Source organism: Chlorocebus sabaeus, chromosome 12 (assembly GCF_047675955.1).
Source record: "Chlorocebus sabaeus isolate Y175 chromosome 12, mChlSab1.0.hap1, whole genome shotgun sequence".
NCBI classification, from domain to species: Eukaryota; Metazoa; Chordata; class Mammalia; order Primates; family Cercopithecidae; genus Chlorocebus; species Chlorocebus sabaeus.
Window position 1 is genome coordinate 37,726,164 of NC_132915.1, and position 25,480 is coordinate 37,751,643.

Below are 25,480 nucleotides of genomic sequence, written 5' to 3' on the forward strand. Positions count from 1 at the left end.
GACATATTTAGACACTAGCGGAAGACATCAGAAACCAGAGTGTGTAGTTCAGCAGTTCAGTCTGCAGGATCGAATGAGATTCCTCTCCTTTGCTAGATTCTCTGATCTACCTCAATGCTCTAAGTGCGCTTTTTGAAACATTCCTAGAGCTATTAAAAGAAAATTCCTCTCAAATATTTAAAAGTCATTTTTGAATAAAAGAAAAAGATGATTTCTTAACATTTCATTCCCTTGATGTTCTGCCTTAAAACCTTCAGCTAGAAAGAGGAAGCGTATCTGTACATTAAACTTCCAGGAAGGCCATCACTTTGTTTTCAAATGACATTCTGAGCACAAAGGTAAACCAGGCAGAGGGGCTGCCTTTGTGTTTTGATTTTCCACGGGATAATTCTTTCAGTCACTTGAAGAAAGGCCCCATTGTATACCCTAACACATGATGTGGAGAAATCTTTGATACATCATGAGCTGCTTCTATTTGAGAAATGACTAGCTCAGAGTTACCACACCTGTCATATATAGACGCCGATTAGATAAATGAAGTTTAGAATATGTACATTAAATGTTCATGTGAACTGCCACTTCAAAATTCACCCCCTTCCTATGTACAATATCTCCCCCCCTTTTTTTTTTTTAAATATTCAAAGCAACTGAAACATAAAATGACATATAAGCAAGATGGATTACATAACAGAAGAAAACTCATTATTTAGAATACCTTAGGAATTCTCTCTTTTATTAAATTATTTTATAACTTTCTCAGCTGTTCACTGATAAAGTCACTCATAAATTTCTAGAATTAAAGAAGCTGTTGTATTTGCCTCTTTCTAGATAGACCTTCCTCATGAATCTGGGTAGAGGCACTGTAGTCTCACTTGGCAAATATAGGAGAATAAATACAATCACCCCTAAAGCCAATATTTTCAGAAATATGCCATGTTGAATGGCTGAGCTTGTGAGTTCCCATTGCAATCACAGGGGCTAATGTCAATCAGGTATTATGCAAGATGAGAGCAGTCTCCTTTTCTTGACAGCAGTCATTTTGAAAGGATGAGGGAAGGAGATTGTGAGCAATGCTGGTTCTAACACCATAATATTTGTGTTACATCAAAAGGTATCAGGAACCATGTCCTATTGATCTGGAACTTCACAAAGTAGAGGGCCATGTAAATTTCCTTCATAGAGACACAGTCTTATTTGTAATTCAGTCTCGAGGAGTATATTCAGCAATGTCCAAAGAGTCGGCGGCCTGTTATTACACTTAAGTTAATAACAGTTCATGAGAAATAGAGGATGGATATACCTACAAATCCCTAAATAACCACATTCCAGTGAAAATGTATAAGCATACCATAGGAAAGAGATTCCATCATAATTAACTTACAGACTCTGCATGTTCCATTACTGCTAACACAAAGAAGACATATTCTTGACCACTTTGGAGTTGCTTGTTTGTAAATCCACCATAATGCTTGTCATCCCCCAGGGTGAACTCAGTGGGAAGGACATCAAAGTGAGCGGCAATATATGGCTTTAATTCAACTTCTCTCCCATAACGGATGCTTCTGCGCTTCCTAGATATCTCCTTAAGCAGCTTAAGGAAAAAAGGGAGAAACAGAAAAAGAACTGTAAATAATAACCCAACTTATTGATAATTTAATGAGAGAAATTAATTCAGCACTGGGAACAACCCAAATGCAATTTGTTCCCATTTCATATAGCACAGCGTCACTAAATCTCTGTTCTCTCAATATTTCAAATGCTTCTCTTCCTGTTAAGGTAAGATACTGGACTGCTATTATAAAGTCTAGGCTATAAACACGGGGCAATTAGATCCTTTACTGTAGCTCATTTCATTTCCTGCACTAATGAAATTCTCTTGAAGGGCAATAGTGCATCATAACTTGTCTAAGGAAAAAAGTCAGCTTGATTCATAAAAGCCTTGCCTTGCAGGAGATTTATTAAACAAGTAGTAACCTCAGACAAAGACATCTAAATCTTTAAATATAGCCACATTTTAGAAGAGGTTAGTGCCATTTTAGATCGTTTTTAGTAATTAGATAATTCATATGACACAAATTCCCTCAAATCAGCAGAAGCAGAATCCAACAAACAATTTTTAATATACACATATTAAATAGACATTGCTACTCATTTACCAGTTTCTGGCTTGACTTAGCTCCCTGGTTAGGCAATTGGAGTGCACTTACTTATACTTTATCATGGAGTCAACTTTTTCTAGAATCAACCTCTCTTGGGAGTGTGTATATCTTGCCAGATAATATAGGCAAGGTAGATGAAAATTAATTTTAGTACTACCTTGAAGAAAACACACATGCACATGTATATACGGATCCTTCATGTATTTCTAAAGAAAAGAGGTAGAATTTATTTTTGGATAATCTATTGTTTTTCATTGACTCCTTTATTACAAGAAAATCACACTAACAGTGGTTATGAACACTGATTTCAAAGTTACCTTGACATCTAATTAAAATTGATATTTCACAGGGTTTAACAAAGGAAAGATTTATATTAGTCTGGGATGCCTGTTGATGTAAGCAGCAATCTTTTTGCCAGTTTCTCGGAAATAATTTTTTATTTTATTTATTTTAATATCTATGTATTAATAGAAAAGTCTACGTATTTGAGGACGAACTGGAAAATGGAATGAACCCTGTCTTCATCTTGATAAACAAAATTAAGATACTTATGGAAATGGTGCAGCAAAACTAATTACTATTCCTGTTTCTGTAAATAGAAATGATCTAGTGAAAACCAAAGTAGTGATCTCTACTTAGTAGAATGAGAGCCTGGCATGATCAAGGCTAGGCTTCTGTGATAAAATGGCTTCAGACTGTTTGTAGGATAAACACTGAATCCTTCTGTTAGGAATCTGATGGTACATTACAGTCCCTTCTACACTGGGAGTAGTAAATGTGTTCAGCTGGTTCAAAATTGAATCCTAAAAATGTTAAAAACCGGTCTTTCAGTTATAGGAAAATTTTTGCCGATATTATTTTTCAATAATATTTAATTTATAACGTGCTAAAATTTTCTGTTAATTTGAGTTTACTGATGAAATTAAAATTACATGAAATGTGAGCTGTTTTCGGAAAACCACGGTAGATTGGGCATCACTTGATTAGCAAATTTGGACCATCCCATAATAAATTCAGTTATGCTGATCAATTATGCACCAACTGGCCAGTAAAAACACAAGGCCAGAAAGTTAGCACTGTCTTTCAATCTTGTTGTCAAATTTAGCTTTACTTATAATAAGGATAATTATAACAATAATAGTTTTCATTTATTAAGCAATTACTGAGTGCCAGACACTGTTCTAGGGATCCTAAACATGCATCAGCTCCAATTTACTCCTCATAATAACCCTATAAGCATGGCTACTATAATCCTCATTTTATAAATGAAGAAACTGGGGCACAATAGAAAGTCTCAATATATAATTAGACTCAATTAGTGAAATAAAATGAAATTCCATGCTAGAGATTTTTTCAACGATAATTTAATTTACTTAATTATTACACGATATCATAAGGAAACATAATGTTTAACTTCTGATACTCTAAATTGTTCTAACTCTGTGTATTTATACATATAATTTTTATGTATCTGCTTATATCAAGACAGATGAATGTGTTATTTCCTTTTTCTTGATTCTTTTCATATGCTAATTTAAAAAATCTGATGCCAAATATTTAATGCAATATTATAATTGAAGTGTCATTACACAGGTTATTGTTGATATGTAGTAAAGGATAGTAGCCTATTACACCAAGAAGGAAAATGCACTGCAGATGTGCTGAACAGCCTTTTAAAGTTGGGTAATCAAAAACATTTATCACCAGTTGTTTATGTGACTGTGTCCCCTCTTCTACTTCACTGATCAAACCCTACCTTGATTTTATTCATATTGCAGATGCAGTTAATAGTCATAATTCATCCATATCATTCTCATTCCCACAATCACTTTCTGCTAGGATTTCTTTAGAAGACTTATAGGAAGTAATTCAGAATAAAATATTTGAGCTTTTGGGTATTCTTAGATCCAGTGCCGTCATTCATTAAAGTCAAACCTGGAACATCACTCTGCCCCTTTAGGTTGCTCTAATCTCTGTAGGGTGCTTCCTGTGTCACAGGTCAAATGGTTCAAATGGGCTCAGATGACACCAAAGTTAGCCAGCATGTTACAGTTACAACCACAAATGACCACATTATTTTACGACAAGCCTTTGAAGTACAATGCAATGAAAAACTCATGATATATTACATGACCTGCTCTGAATTAAATATCACTAACATTTTGGGAGTCATTCTGCTCCAAATTCATTTTGACTATCAATGTCTGCTCTGCCCAGTTTGACCTTGACAATAGGAGTTTCAGTTTATAAATTTATCATGTGGAGAGCATCCCCGTAACAAAGGATAAATGAACTCAGAAGATAATTTTGAGAGTAATACTGTTTGGAAAGCCTCTTTCAATTTTTTATGGGCCTAGATATGAGGCATAAGTGTGGAAATTCCCTTAGGCCACTATTCTATTCAATGATATGGTTCCAACAATTTGAATTATAGGCCTTTCTGAAAAATTACTTGATCAAATACATTTAAGAGAGGAACACTGCTTTGTCAAACCTGGCAGTACCAAGCTATAGATAAAATTACTACAATGCTTTTATTATCCACGGTAGAAAAAAAAAAAAAAGGGCAAAAAACTATCTGTAGGGATCAAAAACTGGATGAGTAAGCATAAAGTGAGGCCATAGCCTACTTTCATTTGTTCCCCTCCACAATGGTTACAAGATTATTGAGGTAATTCCAGAAGATATATCAAGGACTTTACTTCTTTATCAGAAATAATTTTCATTTTCCAGTCAATGCATATCTTATTTCTTCCACCATTAATTCTACAATGTGGTCTCAATTATATCAGTAAGAAAAGTGGGAAACAACCCATCCCAACCCCAAAATTTTGAATAAAATGTTCTTTATCAAACTATTATACAGATTAATGCACCACAACTTGGATGATTAAAATGACCCTTTGTTATGGGAATCAGCAGCAGAGACCCATAGAATTTAATTGCAAGAAAGTTCAAAGTCATATAGCCCTATACTTTAATCCATTAGTGTTGCTGTGCATTTTGGAGGTTAAAACGTGGCTATAAAAGAGAACCACTTTCTATTACTTACTACCAAATGGCTTTACTTCTAAGGAAAGCTTATTATTTAAAAGTATCTGATGTCATTTTGGCTTGGCTCTCAATGTCTTAAAAACTTTTTTTAATAGGTAGAACAATTCATAGATTCTACAAGTTGCCTTTGCATTTTAAATCCTATTCCAACTTAAACGGAATGATGACACTTCTGTAATTCAGCTGAGAACCAATTAAAATAGTAAAGAATATATCAAGATTAACTGATTAGTCAGTTGTAAGTAAAATCATGTTTGGCTTCAAAATGCTTAGAAAAGACCAGCTGATCATTCTGCATTTTCAGTTAAAGGATTACTATTTTCTCAATATCGCAGAATAATGATTTTGTTCCTTTACCATCAACACAAAACAATTAAATTAATAACATATCTAACTTACTTGATGACATTATTGAAATAATGTCTCATTTTACACAGCCCCAATGCTCATCTAATCACTAGTGACAGAAAAGCACAGGCCTAACCTTGAACTCATCTCCTCATCTGAACTTGATCAAATTTAATTCAGATAAATGAAGCCAGTGATAACATAAATCCCACTTCTAGAGATGACATATAAACGTCTGCCAAAGAAAGCTAACAACCTTTCTGGTCAGATCACAGTCTCCTTTGTACAGACATAGATATGAAATAAACATCACCTCTCTGTAATGTAGGTAGGGAATTTATTCTTTTCCTTGCTCTGTTTGTACTAATTTGAGGTAGAAGAAATACCTAGAAATAAAAGTTTGTACTACAAGATGTGGCCTATGCTATAAATAAACCCAGTAAATTAAAATCTCATGTTTTCCAAATGGGGGCGTTACGGTTATTTGCCTTATGAACTGATTGAAAACAGCATCATGTTAAAATAACAAAGGCTCTTCCGTATTTTAAAATGTGAATTCTACTCATTAACTTGCTGTGGTCCTCTGGGCATCTAGCTCAACACTTCTGGATCATATTTTCTTATCTAAATAGAAGTATGTAATAATTATGTCTTGTTCTTCATGTTATGCATTACCTTTCAAAAATGTCCTTATACAAAAAGAGTACCAATTATAATGCGCCTGCTGTTGCAAGATTTTGGAAACCCACATTATATATTTAGTATTTGTTGTTTCTTGTTCTATATATGTTGCTTTGCTCACAATTTTGTGATTTGTTTTGTTTTCTCTATTGTTAAATACATTTTTGACCCTGAAAACCTACAGAATATAGAATAAGGCAAACACTTGGTAATCAACAGAATTCTGCAAGAAACTGGTCAAGACCATATATAGTAGGTCAGATGAACTCTGCTGCAAATTGCAATTTGGTGTTTGTAACAGCCTCAGCAACTGTTGCACTAATGAAGGGGACCTTGGGATTTATATCAATGGTGATTAAGTCTTTGCTGACAATTCACTTCGCCTTCCACACCTCTGCATCATGTTTTACAAGGGGCAAGGGGCAAAATATTAAGGCCAACAAATATTAGACAGGTTGTAAGCTTTATTGCAGCTTAATGTTTTTTAATTAAAGCCAAAGGATCTTTGTTGGGATCCCCAGGGGTTAGCATGCCCACAGTACTGAACCATCCAACCAGCTAGGTATGGAGAAGCCAGCACCCAGATTAGATCCTGAAAGGCCTCAAAGGGAGGGGGTGGATATGCAGCAAATTAAATAACTAATGAAAGACATAGCCAACAATGACATAGTTACCTCATCTAATTCCATTTCATCTGGACTCTCCCATGGCTTGATAAATTTCCCACGAGATTTCTTCAAAGGCACGATTATTATGTAGTAACCTCTGCACAAGAATGAATAGATAAAAGTTAGGTTAGTTCAAAGGAGGAAAACATGGATATACCCTTAAATCTTCCACAGAACAGTGAGGCTGAAGGCAAATTATGGATATGGGGTGACTTGCCCATTTTTTACATCAATGACAAATAACCACCTGTTTGTTCAATTTTAAAAACAACATGGGAAGACGTTTATGTGTGATTGCAATGATCTTGTATGGTAATATCATCATGGTTGACTGCCCTTTATTAGGTATCATAAACAGAGCAGGCACAGTTTGTTAGGGCCCTGGTGCTGGACACATACAAAGCTGGAATATTGCAATCTACCACCATAAGCTGCTGAACCAAATATTTTCTATGACATTAATTTATAAGAAGATGTTTTTAAAAGGGGGGTGTATAAGAAAAATTCTACTCCTAGCTCACGTAAATACCTATTAGTACTGTTGTTTATACAAACCTAAAATGCTGCTTTATTTGAATTAAAATTCTTTAAGTAACAAAAATTAGGTATAATTGCATAGAGTAAGACATTAAAAATTCCCTTCTTTTTCTACCCATCAAACTGCAAACCTCAAGGTAAGTACCTCAGAAAATTGGAAAAAATCACAACTTAAGGGCCTTCAAAATAGCTATCAATATAATGACATCTATATGAAAAGACAAAAGTAACTGAATCCTTACACTGAGAATGGTCAACTAAAATTTAAGGAATGTATAAAGGCACCCATCCACAAATAGCTATGGGTTATTTGCAAAGCTGTTTTGTCACTTCAGTATAGAATATACTCTGCTTTCATATTCCTGTTTAGGGATTCTGCTCACACTGATCTTTAGTACTAACTATACAAGGACTTTGAACATATTGTATAATAATAACATATTAATCACTTCCTACTTCTCAGGTACTATATTAAATGCATAATCTGGTTTTGTCCTCCTATAGAGAAATTCTTTCAGCAAAGTCTAGGTATAGCCTATAAAGCTACAAGGATTGGTCACAGGCAAAAAAGACAGATCTGTAGCGATTAAATAATTGCCAAATTAAAACAGATAGTAATGGGACACAAAGCTACATTTATCTTAATGGTGGCAGCGGTCTGTTTCTTTTTCTTATTTACTGTATGTATCATAAAGTATTTTCTAAGGACTCCATACACTTCATGGAGATTTACTGTGAAAATGAACACACACACGGACCCAAACATACCCACATACCTTTAAAAGAGGAGACCACCACACAGGACAAAGAAACAAGAGGAAGGACACTCCCAACCCTGTGTCACACTGAATCACAGAGACCATTCACAGAGACCACAGAGGCCAGGAAGGCCTCTTTCTACTCATCTCAAAGCAAAACCTGTCATAAACTCAGTAAACTCTCTGTGATTAAAAACTCTGTTTCCATTAAGGGTCTAGAGCAGAGCTGTCTGGTACGGTATCCGCTGGCCCCTGGGCGCCATGAAGCACTGCCAATGTGACTAGCCCAAACTGAGACCCTCTGCAAATGTAAAAGACACATTGCATTTCAAAGATGTAGCATTAAAAGAAAGTGTGAAGTATCTCAGTAATAATTTTTAAACTAATGATGACATGATAAAATAATAATCTGGATATATTAGGTTAAATAAATTATTAAAATTAATTTCACCCACTTTTTATTTTTTCACTGTTGCTACTAGAAAACTTAAAATGTCACATGTGGCTTTCATTATATTTGTTGGACGGCACTGCTCTAGAGCGTTCTGGAGAAGAATATGGCGCTTGGAGATATGTCTGGCTGAGAGTTTGGGCTGATCTTGGGCTTAGACCCAAAATCTCAGTTATACATTCTGAAATATGTGAGTAAAAAATACCAGGCTGTGATATGGGGGGAAAATACACCGAATGTGCTCAGCACAGTGTGTATATAGCAGTAAATAGATGCCAGCTGCTACTGGCTAGTATGAACATCACGATTGGAGAGATGCATCTGAACTATCTTGTTCAGTAAGACTCCATGAAATTCCGTGAGCTGCCGGTTAAAGAACTTGTCAAATTTCTTTTCCCCCAATCGAGAATTCAAGTCAAACCAGACAATTACACCACAATCCTTTCTCCATGGTGCCTTGAGCAACTAATCAACAGATACACAGGATTACACCACCTAGCCATTCATTTTCTTTACTACAAATAATCATAATGATCAAGGAGGATGAGGAGAAGGCAGAGTTGGAGTGTGTGACAGAGACCAATATTTTTTATTTTATGATCCAGAGTAAGCTCCCCCCTCTTCCTGTCCTCCCACCACCTGAAGGATTTGCCAAACAAGTCCATCATGTTAAATGAGTATGGAGGAGAATGACAGAGCTGCAACTGAGCGTACAAAATCACACTGCAGATGTGCTTGATAAACACACTTGTCAGGGAACCTCTTGCTTTTCACTACCAACTGCTCGAAGTCAGAAGAGCTCTACACATAAAGCAATGATATTGCATATTATCAGAGCACTACCATTGTCCTCCTTCAGAATCCTGTAAATCAAGGTTAAGCTGATGAGTTTCATTAATTTTTTTCTTCTGCTTTCATACTTTGATTTGCCATTCTTGTACATGAAAAAAAAAAATCCATTCTTTCTTCGGCACCACTCCCCAACTACTCATTTTACTTGTGGCTGGGATAAGAATTGAACAGCCTCCCCCACAGCAATTAATTAACGGTACGGCCAGATATCCCTAAACTTTTTTCTCCAGTGATCTCTAAAGCATTCATCGAGGGCAGTCAAAGTGAAGCTTGCTTCAAAGCAGCTCTTGCACACTGAAAGAAATAGGGCAGTGGCAATTTGAAATTCTGTATTATACAAAGCTTCGCCTCAGTCTAAATCCACACATTTCAACTGTGCTCTCTGCAACTATGGCTTTGTAAACATCAACTTCCTTGCTTTACCTGCAACCTGTCTCTCCCCTGAGGGTCCTGCTTCCTCTGCAGCCTTCTCATATGGCAGCTGTGGATTTATCCCTCCTCCCCTACCCATGAACCTCAGAGTCAAGGTTTGGGATTTCTTTCCTGGCTTCCCATAGCTTCCTGCAGGTATTTTTCTTCCATCTTCTTGCTTTGGTAGTAACAAACCCCTTCTTTTTTGAAGTTCATGTAATCCAGCTATATTATGATCTTCTCTGGCTGAGTTTTGCCATCTAGTACCTCCCCCAGCTTCTCCTTTCTCTCAGGGAAGATTCTTTTGCAGGGTTCACGGCCTTCTTTTTTCTCCAAACTCTGCCATCATCCTGGGTGATTTCAACCCTCATAGGTCTGGCCCATGTACCACTGAAGCTCTCAGATTCTTCAATTCTCCCTTTCCAAAGCCCGTCTCCTCCACCCTACCTTAGCTGAAATCTATGCTCACCATTCTCTCTGCCAGAATCCAGGGAGCTGAACACAACTTGAGAAATAAAGCACAGGGCAGAATAATGCCATAAATTGAGAATCAGCAAACTCAGTTAGGCCTTCAACACGGCCTGGCAATCTTACCACTACCTAGTTTCCCAATAACTTCTCCAATTGCCTAGTCCTTCCATTTTCCACAGTAATGTTCTCACTTTCTCCTCTACTTTGAAACCTTGGATGTTCAAACCTCCCCATTAGAAGATGGCCTCATCTCTTATATACAGAGAAAATGCAAAGATTCAGACAATTATTCCCTCATCATCTGTCACCAGACTACAAGCCTATCTAGATCTGTAAACAAACCATACATTTTCTTTTGGTAAAGTAGAAGGGCTGGCCCTACTTTTGAAGGCCATTAACTATCTCTTGAATTATTTTCCATCTTCTCACTTTCTTAGGAAGTTTACCATACATTGTACTCCTTCTCTCTCATATAGCTCAACTTCTCCTTCCTCATTTGATCCCATCCCTTAGTTTTCAACCATGTATAAATATGTGCAATACAGAGAACAAAACAAACCACATCCTACTCTAGTCACCTCTCTCTCTCCCACCCCTGACTGCCAAAATTCTGCAAATAGCTGTGTGTTCCTGCTGCTCCCACTGCCTCCCTTTTGCCTCACTTCCCGGCTGACTAGGCTTTAGCGCCTGCCTCCTCACTCCACCTCACTGCCATTGCCAGGGTGCTCAGTCATCTCCAGGGTGTTATATCAAAAGGGGAGTTTTTGGTACTTTTCTGTCCTTCTTGACCTCTTAGCAAACCTTTTAAGATGTTAACACTCTTGATGAAACATTCTGAGCCCTTTCTCTGTGATATTCTTCTGTTATTTCTATGTATACCTCTTTCCACACTAACCTTATTTCCATAGCAGAATTTATCATCTGTGGCCCAGCCACAATGGTGATATTCCTCAAGGTTCTGGCGAAGAACTTCTATCCAGACCCTATTTTCATCCTAGATCTCATTCCAGCTCAGGGCATCATTTCTTAGCTATATGCAAATGATTTCCAGATTCATATCTTTAGCCAAGAATGTTCTTCTGAATTCCACTGGTTTATCTGACTTTAACTTAATGTCTCCATTTGAAGTTCAAAAGCACTCCAAAATTTACTGTGGTTAAAATAAAATAATATGCCTTGCAAAATAAATCCTCCCTAATATTGCATTACAATCCATTTCAGTGCACAAGCCAGAAACCTAGGTGTTATCATTGACAATTTGCCTTTATTCTCTTCCTCTGTCATACTCAATCTATTGCCAAGTTCTATCACTTCCAAACCCTATCTCCAGTGCATGTGCTTCTCTCCATCTCTACTGCCATTCTTCTGGCCTCATTCCGTGTCTTATGCCCAGACTGTGATCTTACTCTCTCAACTCTCTCTATTGACTTTAGCCCCTTCTAGTGCAGTCTCTGAAATTTTCAATTCACAGTACAAAATTCGTTGTGCCATTTCCACTTCTTAAAACATTTCAATGGATCCTCATTTCTCTTAGGATAAAGACTGAAAGGTATCAGAAGGCCAGCAGGATATTGCCTGAATCCCTCTGACTGTGCCCTCTCAGCTATATACAGCTCGATAGGCTTTCAGTTTCTTGCATTTACCTTAGTCCAGCAGTTCCTAACCATTTTGGCACCAAGGACTGGTCTTATGGAAGAAAATTTTTCCATGGACAGGGCGGAGGTTGGAGGGATGGTTTCGAGATGAAACTATACTACCTCAGATCATCAGGCATTAGATTCTCATAAATAGCCAGCAACCTAAATCCCTCATATGTGCAGTTCACAATAGGGTTCATGTTCCTGAGAGATTCTAATGGCACCACTGATCTGACAGGAGGCAGAGCTCGCTCCAGTGGTAATGCTCCCTCCCCACTGCTTATCTCCTGCTGTGTGGTCAGGTACCTAACAAGGTTAGGAACTGGTACTCATCCATGGCCCAGGGGTTGAAGATCCTTGCCTTAGTCCATTCTGTCATTAAATCATGGATCATTCTGTTCCACCTGCCTAGAACTTTGTCACTTCCACCTAGTTAACTATTCTTTTTCCTTAAATATCTATTAACCAATTATTTTCTAAGTGAAATCTTCCCTGATTTTTATTTACACCAATTACCCCTATTATATGGTCTCTGTGGACAATTTTTAATCTATAAATTTTCTTATACAACAAATTTATATATTTATAAGCACATTACTAAAGCAGACATACATATAATACCCCCAAAATTTGCTTAACTTTGCCATTTTATCATGGAATTATTCTTCCACTGCAAAGAAAGTGGGTGTGGCTCTCAGGAATTAACATCTCTCCTAAGTCAGGCAGTCAAAAATATTTGGCAGTTCTTCTCCATCAGAATTTTCAACTCTCAGTCTCATCAAGCTTTTTCTCCTTTCTTCAAATCAGCAATGGCATGCCCAAATAGAGTTTCTAGAAAACATAACTGTTTATTGCAAACATTCTTTTCTTTACTGGCCTACTCGTGACCCTTGTTCTAATCTCACAGGACATTAAGGAAGATAAGATGATTCAGATATTAGAAGTGAAATGGGCAGCTAATATGTGCCCTATAAATTCATATCAACCAAATCATATGAGCTGAAAGAACTTGCTTGAGATGAAAAAAAAAAAGAAATTGCTTTTGGAGCTAGCTTTATTTTTGGGTAAAATTAAACTCAGCATTCTGCTTTGCCTGTCTGCCTCAAGCCTGGAGTTTAGACTCAAAACAGCTTTTCAACATAGACTTTAACTATTAAAGTAATAGAAAAATAAATAACTTCAGAATCAATATATCTGGAAAGCCCTTGACTACTTATAAAGTAAGCTGTGTTTTCCCAGTCTATTAGATTTAATTAGATAAGTTAAATCTAACCTTCAGAGTTTTAATTATATTAAGTAAAGTTTTACTAATTTCATTTAACATGTTATCATCAAGGGGTTCAGTTCCCCATAATTATATGGGAAGGCAAGCTCTGGTCTTTGTGGCAGTCCCACTTCGAATTCAGTCAGGCTTTTTGTATTAGTCTGTATTAGCATTCTCAAACATGTTAATTAACTGGGAGGTGAAAAATCCATCTAGGAGTTTAATGATGAATGTCATTCCTTGCATAAGCCTCCTGCTTTACCTCTCCTTAAATTCTCATGGTAACCCACTGACTTTATTGCTTCATGACACTAAACACACACTTCCGTGATCTGTACCCAAGCATATATGCCTGGTCACTCCTAGTTCTAAGGTTTCTCTGGGGCAGTCCTGTTTATGTCTACTTCTTTTGGAGTTTTAATCAGTTATCAATTGACCTAGAAAAAAAAAAAGTTCTGTTTCGACCAATAAACTTAGGGTCACAGAGGCAGGGCCTGTGGTTCAGAATGTGGGCTCTGGAGTCAGGCTGCCTGAATTCAAGTCTTTCCTCTCTGGTTTTGTGTTGTGGGCTGGGGCAAGTCAGTCTATATTGTGTGTTCCTCGGCTATAAAATGAGGGGCACCCTTCCTGTGACGATTACATCAGTAAATGTGTGTAACGTCCTTTGCATAGCACCTAGTTTGCCCTCTGTTCGTATTAACTACTACCAGTATCAGCTGTATGATCTTGGCCAGGACACTTAGTACCATTGGGCCTCATTTTACTCATATGTAAATTAGAGGAAGAATACCTACCTCACAGGGTTATTGTGAGTCTTAAATGAAACCTAATATCCTCAGTAAATTGCAAAGTATTATACAAATTTAAGCCTTTACTACTTTAACTCACAAACACATGATTAATTACTCTTCATTAAGCTGCTAATAGTGGAACACAAATCTTATGAAGCAACACTGTAAGCCATGCTTCCATAAAAATCTTCTCATATAAAAGAAAAAGTTGAGAACAAATTAGTAAGACCAAAGAAATTTAAAATTTCATAAAATACCCTTATTCTTCATTTCCACTTTTTATAAATGTAAAATGGTTGTTATAAAATTAATTTACACTGAGTACCTTCTGGTAGTTTTTTCTCTTAGTATAATCTATGTTGTGCATTTTTTTAAATACCCAGGGTAAAATTCTGCTCTATGAAGTCACAGAAGTTCCCTATGTCATTACAACTTGCTTCTGATCTGCTAGATCTGACTGGCATTCTGCTCCCCAAATCTATTTAAATAGAAAGTTTAAGCACCACAGAATTCCTGATACCAGAATTTGCAGCATCCTTAAGGCTGTTACAAAAGAAATTTAGCCTTTCTGTGAGGGAACTCTCCTAATTTGGCACACAAAAAATATAAAAACCAAGTATGAAAGTAAAGAGATATTAAATTAATTAGAAATCATTGAACACTTTTGTTTTTAGGTGGTGAGGAGTTAAGGAGTAGGGGCCAAGATCTCCTGATTAACTTGGCCAGAAATGAAAGCATGGTTTCTGTTGGTCAACAAAACAGGTGTCAATCACCAAAACTGCATTTTGCTTGAAAACAAATAGGAAGCATTTTTCTGGATAGCTTTCATCTAAATAAAAGTTAGCAACCTGCCCACAATTCTGGAATGAGTTCTGTTTCTTCCTCACGTTTTTCTCACAGAATACTGAATAAAAAGCTACAACCTTTCCTAATTTCTAAACTTGCCAACCACTGCAAGTGACACAGCCCGGCACGGAGCTTCTTGTAATACCTGACCACGCTACATTACCCAATCTAGAAAACAGGAACAGTAACCTTACAATATTATCCCTTTAAGAATTCTACTAAATAGAAATCATCTAAGGCTTTTCACTAAAAGATTTGCTTTTCATTTTCCATTTCTTTGATACTTTTCCCACTCAAGTACTTTCCTGGTTTAGTCTTTCACTCATTTCTTCCCCTAAGTGGCTATAATATGTTTCTGAGAATCTTTAATTCATTTCTAGAAAACAAAAAAAGTCCATAATAGTTTGCTTTCTTTTTCTGTTTCATAATGGTCTCATTTCTGTGATGTCAAAGTTACGTTTTTCCTGACTCCCATTTCAAATATAGAAGGGGAAAGTGCATAAATAAAACAAACAAAAAAAATTGAACAAGCTAAAAAAGAAAAAAAAACTGACAAAGGTAGAAAACATTCTGCAACATTCGCAACTCCTTCAGAAACTGGAAAATGAAACTAATGTTTGCCACCAATGGGCTAAAAGTGCCAATTTCCAGTAATAGCTAACACATTTTATCAAGACAACTTGGTGAACAGCCTCTTAAAGGTCATTTTTTATATAAATAAAAGAAAGTATTGAAAACTAAATTAATAGTAAATGCTGAAGAATATACTATACTATTTTCCTCTCTCAACTGCTCTTTTCTTGAAGAGACATGCATGATTTTTAATGGAATGAATTTATAGTCTATCTTTTCCCTGTTCTTTCATTATTTGTAACTTTTTCACCTTTCTTAAATCTTTCTTATGCTATCAGACTCAGATTAGATATGATCACCTTCAGGAGGCCTCCCCTGACACCCAAGTTGGGCTAAAACTTGATATTTATGTTTCCACAATACCTGGCAGTACTCACCCTATTATATTCACATTATCTAGTTTCTGAATCTATTCTCTTACTATCAGGTAGGACTTAATCTCAGTCATTTTCCTATTCCCAAAAATAGCACTGACAAAATAGTGTGTGTATAGAATACATATTTGTTGGATGCCAGCAGGAAAGTCTTAAGAGGCAGACAAGTACAATATGGCCAAATAACAATTGCTAGTCTTTCTCTTGCCTCTGCACCATCAGAGACGCTCTATCCTCTGAGTGAACGGCTATCTTTCTACTCCTACTCCCATGGCCCAGCTAACTTCCTGTCACTTTTTAAGCCTCAGTTTAAAAAGCCTCAGTTGTCACTTTCTCTAGGATTGCTGAACTAGTAAGCCGGAGTTAGGCGCCTCATCTACAGCCTCCCTTATCTATCTAATTTTCTTTATTATAGGACTCTGCTTCAGTGAACTCTTTGCTTGTCCAAATTGTCCAGTCAACTATGTTGTATGAGAACAGTGAGAAAGAATACACCATCACTACTGAATCCCTGAAACATTAACACTGACTGCTACCAGGGTGGGTGATAAGAAGTAATTGATATTTCTATGGACTTGCTGGTTTTATAGGTAAATACTTATCCCCAAACTCATTGAGTTGTACACATTAAATATGTACAGCTTCTTACATATCAATCATATTTCAATAAAGTGGTTTTAAAAATTCATAAATATCCTTTATCTGTCAAGATCAATTAATAAACATTCAGAATGAATACACAAATCAATGAATATAATCCTACTGTCATACTGAAATTTGTTGGGATAAAAATTACACAAATATTCAATTCTCATTTTCAGATTTCTGGATTATAGAAAAAGAAGGGCCGGGCGCCGTGGCTCACGCCTGTAATCCCAGCACTTTGGGAGGCTGAGGTGGGTGGATCATGAGGTCAGGAGATTGAGACCAACCTGGCTAACATGGTGAAATCACGTTTCTACTAAAAATACAAAAAAATTAGCCTGGCGTGGTGGTGGGTTCCAGGAGAATGATGTGAACCCAGGAGGCGGAGCTTGCAGTGAGCAGAGATGGGGCCACTGCACTCCAGACTAGGTGACAGAATGAGACTCCATCTCGAACAAAAAAAAAAAAAAGAAAGAAAGAAAGATAAGAGTAGACAAATGTGAAGACCTTATTTTACACTGAATTTATTTTAGGAATAATCTTTTAGAAATTCTTTTCACTGAATTTATTTTAGTAATAATCTTTTAGAAATTCTTTTCACTGGTTTTAGTAATAATCTTTTTGAAATTCTGTCACCTAGTTGAAATTCATTAATTATTTTATCAAATAAACAATAACTGAAAGTTTACTCAGGAAAGGTTGTTTTAGGATGTGTATCATGTCTGAATTTATTAATTATACCTAAATTACACAAATTACACTATTTTAAAACTTCTTATTTCTTATTTTTTTAATACCTGATTTTTTCAGCCATCTGCTTTAAGTCTTCTGGAGTTTGGGGAGTTTTTGACCACTTTTTGAATTTTTCTCCTTCTAGAAAATCCCTTTGCCATGCTGCTCTGGCTCAGTTCTCCTCTTAGATTTCCAATAATCCCTCCCTGTGTCCTCTACTGGCTCTCTTCTTCCTATTAACTGAGACCTTTCTTTTAGTCTTTTGCTTCACATTTTCCCCTCATTGCTTCAATAATTCTGTTTTCTTCCATGAAACCATTGCTGCTTAGTTAACAACTCCTAAATGTATATCTATAATGGATTTTTTTTTTTCTTTTGAGACAGAGTATAGCTCTGTCGCCCAGGCTGAAGTGCAGTGGAACAATCTTGGCTCACTGTAACCTCCACCTCCCAGGTTCAAGCGATTCTCTTGCCTCAGCCTCCTGAGTAGCTGGGATTACAGGCATGAGCCACCATGCCGGGCTAATTTTTGTATTTTTAGTAGAGACGGGGTTTCGCCATTTTGGTCAGGCTGGTCTCAAACTCCTGACCTTGTGATCTGCCCGCCTCAGCCTCCCAAAGTGCTGGGATTACGGGCATGAGCCACCATGCCTGGCCATCTTTAATCTTAATAACTTCTCTAAACCCACATTTCTAACTAGGTATTTCACTGATATTTCATATTAATACACCCAACGTTAAACTCATTTACTTCTGAATGTTTTTATCCTTTAGGATGACAGCATCATTCATTGTCATCCAAGCTCAGACCTCAGAGCCATATTTTACTGTCTTGATCTCATCATTAAAACTATTTATGCTGTACTCTAGGTGTATCTCATGTCTGCCTCTGCATCCTGTTTCCATCATCATCACCTTCCTTTAGAATCTTGTTATTTGCCTAGAGTCAACTAACTATGTGACCACCTCCCAACAATTTTCTCTACCACTATCTCTATGGTGCTCCAGTCTATCCAACTTCCAACAATGCATGAGCTATGGATAAATGCCTCTCTGCTTGACCTTCAAACCCGGCATAGCAAGTTTCATCTAAACTTGAGGATGTGAGATACAAGAAATGAGAAAGGATTTATTCTTATTCCAAACAGGTAGCACAACAGATACTCAACAAATATTTCCTAAAATGGAATTTTATTATGTATTACAGAAATGTTATCATGCCACTCTCCTGTATAAAGAGCTTTAATGGTTTCCCATTGTCTAGAGGATACAGTTTTCACTTCAGGGTTTACCCTTGGCTCTTGTATGCCTCCTTCTTCCTTCTCTTGTCACTTGTGGCCAGGCGCTCTGGGATCCAGCCGTATGGCACCATTGGGTGCCTTTAGTAATGGGCCTACGCACATATCACTCCCTTTGCAAATAGTCTCTCTTTTATTATTTGTATGACTCCTATTTATCCCTTAAGATTAAGGGATCAGAAACTTCCTTGACCCATTCTGAATCAGCTGCTCTTAAGATAAAGCATAATTCTGTCATTAACGCTTACTACATCTGTCTGTTTCTCTGTATCTCTCTCACTCTGTGGTAAGGTCTTTGAAGTCAGGAATCCATCTTTTAATTCTCTGGGGTCCACCACAGTACTTGTAGTTCATACATTTTGGTGAAAATACTTTTTTCTTCTACTAGTTATGCAACCAACTAGCTATATGTACTTGGACAAACTATTTAATTGACCAGATTTAATTTTCCACTTCAGGCCTATTGGCCTCTATGCTGTACTACATTCGAACCAGACCACTTGAATTTTCTAATGTTTATATTTTTTTCCAATGTCATTTTTAACTTTAACTTGTTGGAATTTTTCCTATTTGTAATACATCAGTGTCATACACCATCATCTAATTTCACCCAATGCTTTTTTTCAATCTTATAGTACTTTGTGAGACTTCTTCATAATTAGAAAAATATTTTGTCAAATATTAGAGTTAATCACCTATTCACGTTATTCCATAAACTATGACATAAAATGCTCTGCAGTAGCTGGGCGCGGTAGCTCACGCCTGTAATCCTAGCACTTTGGGAGGCCGAGGGGGGCAGATGACGAGGTCAGGAGATTGAGACCATCCTAGCTAACACAGTGAAACTCTGTCTTTACTAAAAATACAAAAAATTAGCTGGGTATGGTGGCAGGCACCTGTAATCCCTGCTACTCGGGAGGCTGAGGCAGGGGAATCACTTGAACCCAGGAGGCGGAGCTTGCAGTGAGCTGAGATTGCACCACTGCACTCCAGCCTGGTTGACAGGGTGAGACTCTGTCTCAAAAACAAAAACAAAAACAAAAACAAACAAACAAAAAGCTTTGTAGTAAGAATCACGTTCTATATGTTTTGTGTTTCTCCTAAATAACACTGTCCCTGCAACACAGATTAAAAACTCAGTGTTAAGTTAACGAAAATCTGTGTTACAATGAATACTAGGACATGTTGTAACAGACCTCGGATAGCAAAACTGGGAGTCTGAGCAGAAGAATCTTTCACTACATTAAGCAATATCTTCTTTTATGACCTCTATAATTTTGAGACATAACGTTCTTATTTATCAATAATTCTTTCCTTCAGCCCTAACCCTTCAATTAACTTACTTTATATTCTCATTTGCAGGTACTTCAGGCAGTTGCACAGTAATCATGCCATCCAAGTTGGTCTTCCCAATGAAGGCAGGCTTGGTACGTAACACATCCGGTGCAGTCTTTGCTGTGACCCTGTGCTGCAGCCCACCAGCACTGTTCCCACGATTTGTCAGCACGAACGAGTACGACTTCTCAGGCTTTAGGTTGACAATTAACTTCTGTGTGGCTCGGCCATCTACTTCTTCTACCATTTTCCCATCATCATAAAGAATCTAAAGAGATAAAACCAATCAAAAAAATCTGATTGTCAGAGAGGCAAAATATATTTTCTAAACCAATGTGCCCTTGCTTATGGAAAATGTCTATATAGTCAATTCTACTTTTAGGTGACTTCTAAGCCCATGAGTGGTCATAATTCTGGAGATCAAATCAATTTTCCTGTCATTTCCTACTGTGTCATGATAAAATGTTTCCAAGTCTATCAAAAATATACAAAGATATATATATATAAAAATATATAAATTTACCAATATTAGATCTCTCAGTTGTATGTGCTCTCAATGGAATATGTGCAGAAAAGCTCTACGTTTCAATGTATTATCAATATTGCTAATTTTCTAAAGGTTTTGGTTCCTCTTTCTAAATAAATTTTTACTTTCAAAAATGTTTCTCTATTTCTTATTTCATAAATATGTACTTACTAACATCTCTTAATGGCAAGTCAGAGTTTAAAATGTGTCAACAATACAGGCCAGCGAATAAATTCAGAAACCCCCAGGGTATTTTAATATACATAGGTAGAAACCATGTCCATTTCATTCTCTGGCTGAAAAACAAAAGCACTAGCTTAGATGTAAAAAGTTCAAGTTCAAAGTAGTAGGTAACTTATAAGTGAGGCCAGCCCTGGGTTTGAGCTCTTGCTCCCTCTTCAGAGTGAAAAGAACACACTTGCAAAGCACCCAACGATCTCCCATGTGAAAGTCACAAATGAGAACAGCAAGGACATGTGGCCAAAATGAAGTGGTCTGCTTGCGGTGCAAATAACTTACCCAGATAAACGGTGCCCTCTACTTTTATCTGTGATTTCTTACTAATGAGAAAACAACTTACTTTGAAAGGCATGGCAGAGTTATAATTCTCTGGAATCTCCCAAGACAGCAACACGGAAGTCTTCATTACTGCTTTGACATGAAAATTTTTTGCAAACACTGCTGGAAAAGGAAAAACAGTGTATTTAAACTATTCTTAAAACAGACGACCTGTCCTTTCCACCATGGACCACAGGGCTTATGCTAGATGCTGTCTACTTTGATCAGAGAGAGAGAAGTATGATTTTCCTACCTGTTTAGAGCATTCATTTTAATACCCCAGTCTCATAAAGATCTTTCCTTTCTCTCCAATTCAGCCAACTATATTGTGTTTTCCTTACCTGAGGACATTGGGGAGCTGTCAGCCAGACTTGCTTGACATTCTATAACTGAAATCTAAGGCATCCAAGACGTAGTAAGTTTTACATACTTTACCTTTTTGTTTTTGCTGAACCTATTAATATGAATGGGCTGATCAGTTATTATAGCTTCAAAATACTGATTTCCAAAGACTGATATTCCTTTAAAGGAGGAAGGCCGTAAGCAGACAAATCCTACCTTGATCCACAGGCAGTGTCCTGAACTGGACACTGGGACTATATGGCCCGGGCCCTTTGCTCGTATGAGCACGTACTTTTACATCGTATGTGGTATCTGGTTTTAAGCCAGTGAGTGTCATAGTGGTGTCAGCTGGAACAATAAGCTGCTCCACTGGGAGAAGGGGGATGTTGATGTCCCTATAAAGAAGGGTATACTTGGTGATAATGCCATTTCTCTCTGCCAGGACAGGTGGTTGCCAAGATAACTGGACGGAGGTTGAAGTAGCGCTTTCTGAGTGAAGGTTTTGAGGGAATCCAGTTGGTACTTCTTCTGGAATGGAAATCTCCTTCACCATCTCCTCCCCAAAGCCCACTTTGTTTCTGGCTGAGAGCCTAAAGACATATGATGCTCCTTTGTGGATGTCTGTAGCTGTAAAGTGATCTTCTTTTTCAGAGAACTCGAGAGTAGTAAGCGGCTCCATATCCTTGCGGCCAAATTTTAGACGGTAGCCCTGAAGAGGTCCGAATGTGTCCACAGGAGGGTGCCACTGGATGAGAGCAGTATTCATCTGAGTGTGGTTAATCACAAGCCGCGGTTTCCCTGGAACTGGAGCACATGGGATGGAGTGGTAAGATCAACCAATCTGAATGTCCACATTTCAGTCATTGCCAAATGAGGGAGTTCCACTCTACTGGTATTCCCGTTTTCTTTCTTACCCAAACAAAACAAAACAAAACAAAACAAAACAAAACAAAAAAGGCAATGTTTGACCTACATACCTTTGTGGAAATATGCTCCTTGTCTTACTTTATTAAAGTAGGCTGAGATACTAGAATTTGATAATGGACACAAACAGAAATTATCATTGAAACAACAGCTTAAGGGAATTTTTTTGACACCTGCACATTTTAAACCTTCACACATAAAGGTTCATATCAAAGATAAATTAATTCGAGCAAAGATCAGCCAATTAGATATCACTAATAATAACTATAATGATTATTTATTCATTGAGTATGTGCAATGCACCGGCGCCATGCTAAGTGCATTGCATATAGTGTTCACAATTGGTTTACATTCCTGACTCCACACTACATTCTTGGATTAGTTATTATTATCTCTATCTTCTATAATGAGAAAATGAGGCCCAGAGAGGTAGAAAACTGTCCGAGGCCAGCGTGTAACAAGTGAGAAAGCTATAAGGCAAACCCAACTCTGTCTGAGTCAATTGCTTAAATGCTTAATTGTGCTGTTATGTTGCTTAAACTTAAAAAAAAATAAAATAATATCGCACTGACTTACTATGAATCTAATTTGCATTTTCTGTCTAACTTTACTATCCACATCATTCATCTTCATCAAGGTCTTCATCTGTAGAATGGGAATTATATTAAGATCTACTTTATATTGTTCTTGTGAATAATAAATGAGGAAATTCATGTAAAGTCTTAGCATGAGGTTCTGCATTCTATTAATATTAATCAATTATTCGTAATCCAAATATTAAACTTTTCATGGTGAAGGGCTAGCTTCCAATGAGTACAGAATTTATTTACCTTTTAAGTTAGAAATGTGAAAAGTTCTAATCTACTCATTCAATGCATTATCATATCTGTATTTATTTTTAATGGAGAGCAATTATTCCTGGAATCCACAACAAAAGACATTGAGGGAGGACCATCACAATCAAAACTAAACCAAGTTAACAGAAAGAAGAAGAAAGGTCAAGTATGGTGTTTTATGTCTGTAAACCCAGTAGTTCGGGAGCTGAGGTGGCAGGATTGCTTGAGACGAATAGTTCAAAACCAGCGGCTGGGCACAGTGGCTCATGTCTGTAGTCTCAGCACTTTGGGAGGCAGAGGCGGGTGGATCACCTGAGGTTGGGAGTTTGAGACCAGCCTGACCAACATGGAGAAACCCCGTCTCTACTAAAAACATAAAAATAGCCGGGCATGGTGGCACATGCCTGTCATCCCAGCTACTCAGGAGGCTGAGGCAGGAGCATCACTTGAACCTGGGAGCCAGAGGCTGCAGCGAGCCGAGATTGTGCCACTGCACTCCAGTCTGGGCAACAAGAGCAAAACTCCATCTCAAAAACAAACAAACAAACAAACAAACAGCCTGAAAACAGCTTGGCAACATAGCAAGACTCATCTCTACGGAAAAAAAAAAAAAAAAAAAAAGGCATGGCGTCACATGTCTGTAGTCTTAGCTACTCAGGGGGCTGAGGTGGGAGAACTGCTTGAGCCAAGAGTTTGAGGCTACAGTGAGCTATTGATCACACCACTGCTGTCCAGCCTAAGTGACAGTGAAACTATGTCTCAAAATTATGAACGTATAATGGGTGTATAACAAAAAATAATGGGAGTATTAACAAAGAAAAAGAAAGATGGTAGGAAAGGAGGAAAGCTTACAGTAATGGGAGACAGGTGATAAAAAATCATACCATGGGGATATAGATTAAGGTAAAAAAAAATCACTAAAAAGATTATGAGACACTATATAGAATATTAACCTCAGAGATGGACTGATTAGCCTCTTCATTTTGTATTTCAGAAAGTGAGACCAGGTGGAGATGTGCTCTGCTCTCAGAAATATCATTAGGATATTTACTTCCTTAACCAATGGAGTAACAGTTTTGTTTCACATGCTGGGAAGATTCATAGCACGCTTATGTAACTCAGCTAACCCACAATGTATGAAAATAATACTCTCTAAAGTTTTTAGATAAATAATTACTCAATAACGTGTGTTGTGTTACATATGTAAAACATGTGTGTTGCGTTGTATATATAAAAGATGTGTGTTGAAGGTAGGCCCAGGAACCACATCATTGTGTACTCACTGTGTTCCTCAGGAACAATGCATCCAGAGATCTTAACAATCAACTAACCCTCTCAGAACACAATCCATCCATAAGTTGGAGACTGTGTGAACTATTCCATTTGCTTTTAATGTATTTACAATTATCTTAATTTTAAAATAGTACTTAAGGTAGAGACACTGGCAGACATCTTTAATTCTCCTTTGTGTATACACAGCATTTACGTGATTTGTCCATGAAACTGTCAGTGATGGTCTCAAGGATTAAACACCTGAGTCTCTGCTGTGAAAAATCCATGGTGAAATAGAGCTTTCAGCAGAGAATACAGCCTTTAATATATGAAACTCAGTTGAAACAAGTGGGTGGAAACACAACTATTAATTATCAACATTCTCCAGGGACAACAGATTAAAAATATTTATTAAAATTTTTTGAAATTCTAGTTCCAATGAACTGCATAATAATATATACACTGTGTATCCTGTTTCTGTAAGATGCACGTAAAGCTAGGATAAATAAAAATAATTTCTTGATACACCACAAATATAGATTGCATTCTAATATTTGTCATTTATGAGCATGCCCTTATTAACTGATGTTTCACTTTATAATATTGCTATGGTACACATTTGGAGAAATATAATGGGCTGGCAAAGTCTAGGAAAAAACCCACTGACTTTGTAAATGTATATATTTATTCTTCTGTGGGAGTCAAAGCTTAGGATGGAGAAATCTCTTTTGTTTTCGATGTCGGCATGACCTTTCTTATTCTGGGACAGAAAGGCTTGTCGGCTTGGAATCACAAGATCAAAGTAATGATCTAGAAATAAGAGCGTTAGCTCTGACCTACTGGCTTCCCCTGCTGTACACAAGGATCTCAGTCTGTTCTCCATTGCCAAACCCAAAACAGTCATTCCTTCCCTGGGCAGAAGTTTTACTAAACCTGAAAACTATGAGACAACCAGCCTGGAAGTGCCACGAAGCATAAAGGAAGGGCTCAGTAAAGAAATGAAAGCTTGTGCAGCTTGGGGAAGAACTCCCAATTATCACCTTAGGAGAGGCTGATCCCATGAAGGGTCACACGAAG

At 37.2% G+C, this 25,480-nt stretch overlaps 1 protein-coding gene across 31 annotated transcripts in view; it reads right to left on the reverse strand.

The window, feature by feature from the left end:
- Positions 1-25,480, reverse strand: part of PTPRD (protein tyrosine phosphatase receptor type D) — a 2,332,079-nt gene that overhangs the window by 150,610 nt on the left and 2,155,989 nt on the right. For 11 of the 31 annotated variants that reach the window (XM_073021577.1, XM_073021575.1, XM_073021583.1 and 8 more), the window contains 5 exons: positions 21,588-22,175; positions 21,052-21,149; positions 19,954-20,213; positions 6,917-7,007; positions 1,382-1,591 (listed from right to left, as the gene is read on the reverse strand). In XM_073021577.1, the coding sequence (XP_072877678.1) occupies positions 1,382-1,591; positions 6,917-7,007; positions 19,954-20,213; positions 21,052-21,149; positions 21,588-22,175 (1,247 nt within the window). Of the gene's footprint in view, positions 1-1,381; positions 1,592-6,916; positions 7,008-19,953; positions 20,214-21,051; positions 21,153-21,587; positions 22,176-25,480 lie in introns of all 31 variants that reach the window. The other 20 variants (XM_073021576.1, XM_073021570.1, XM_073021571.1 and 17 more) reach the window with 3 other exon arrangements.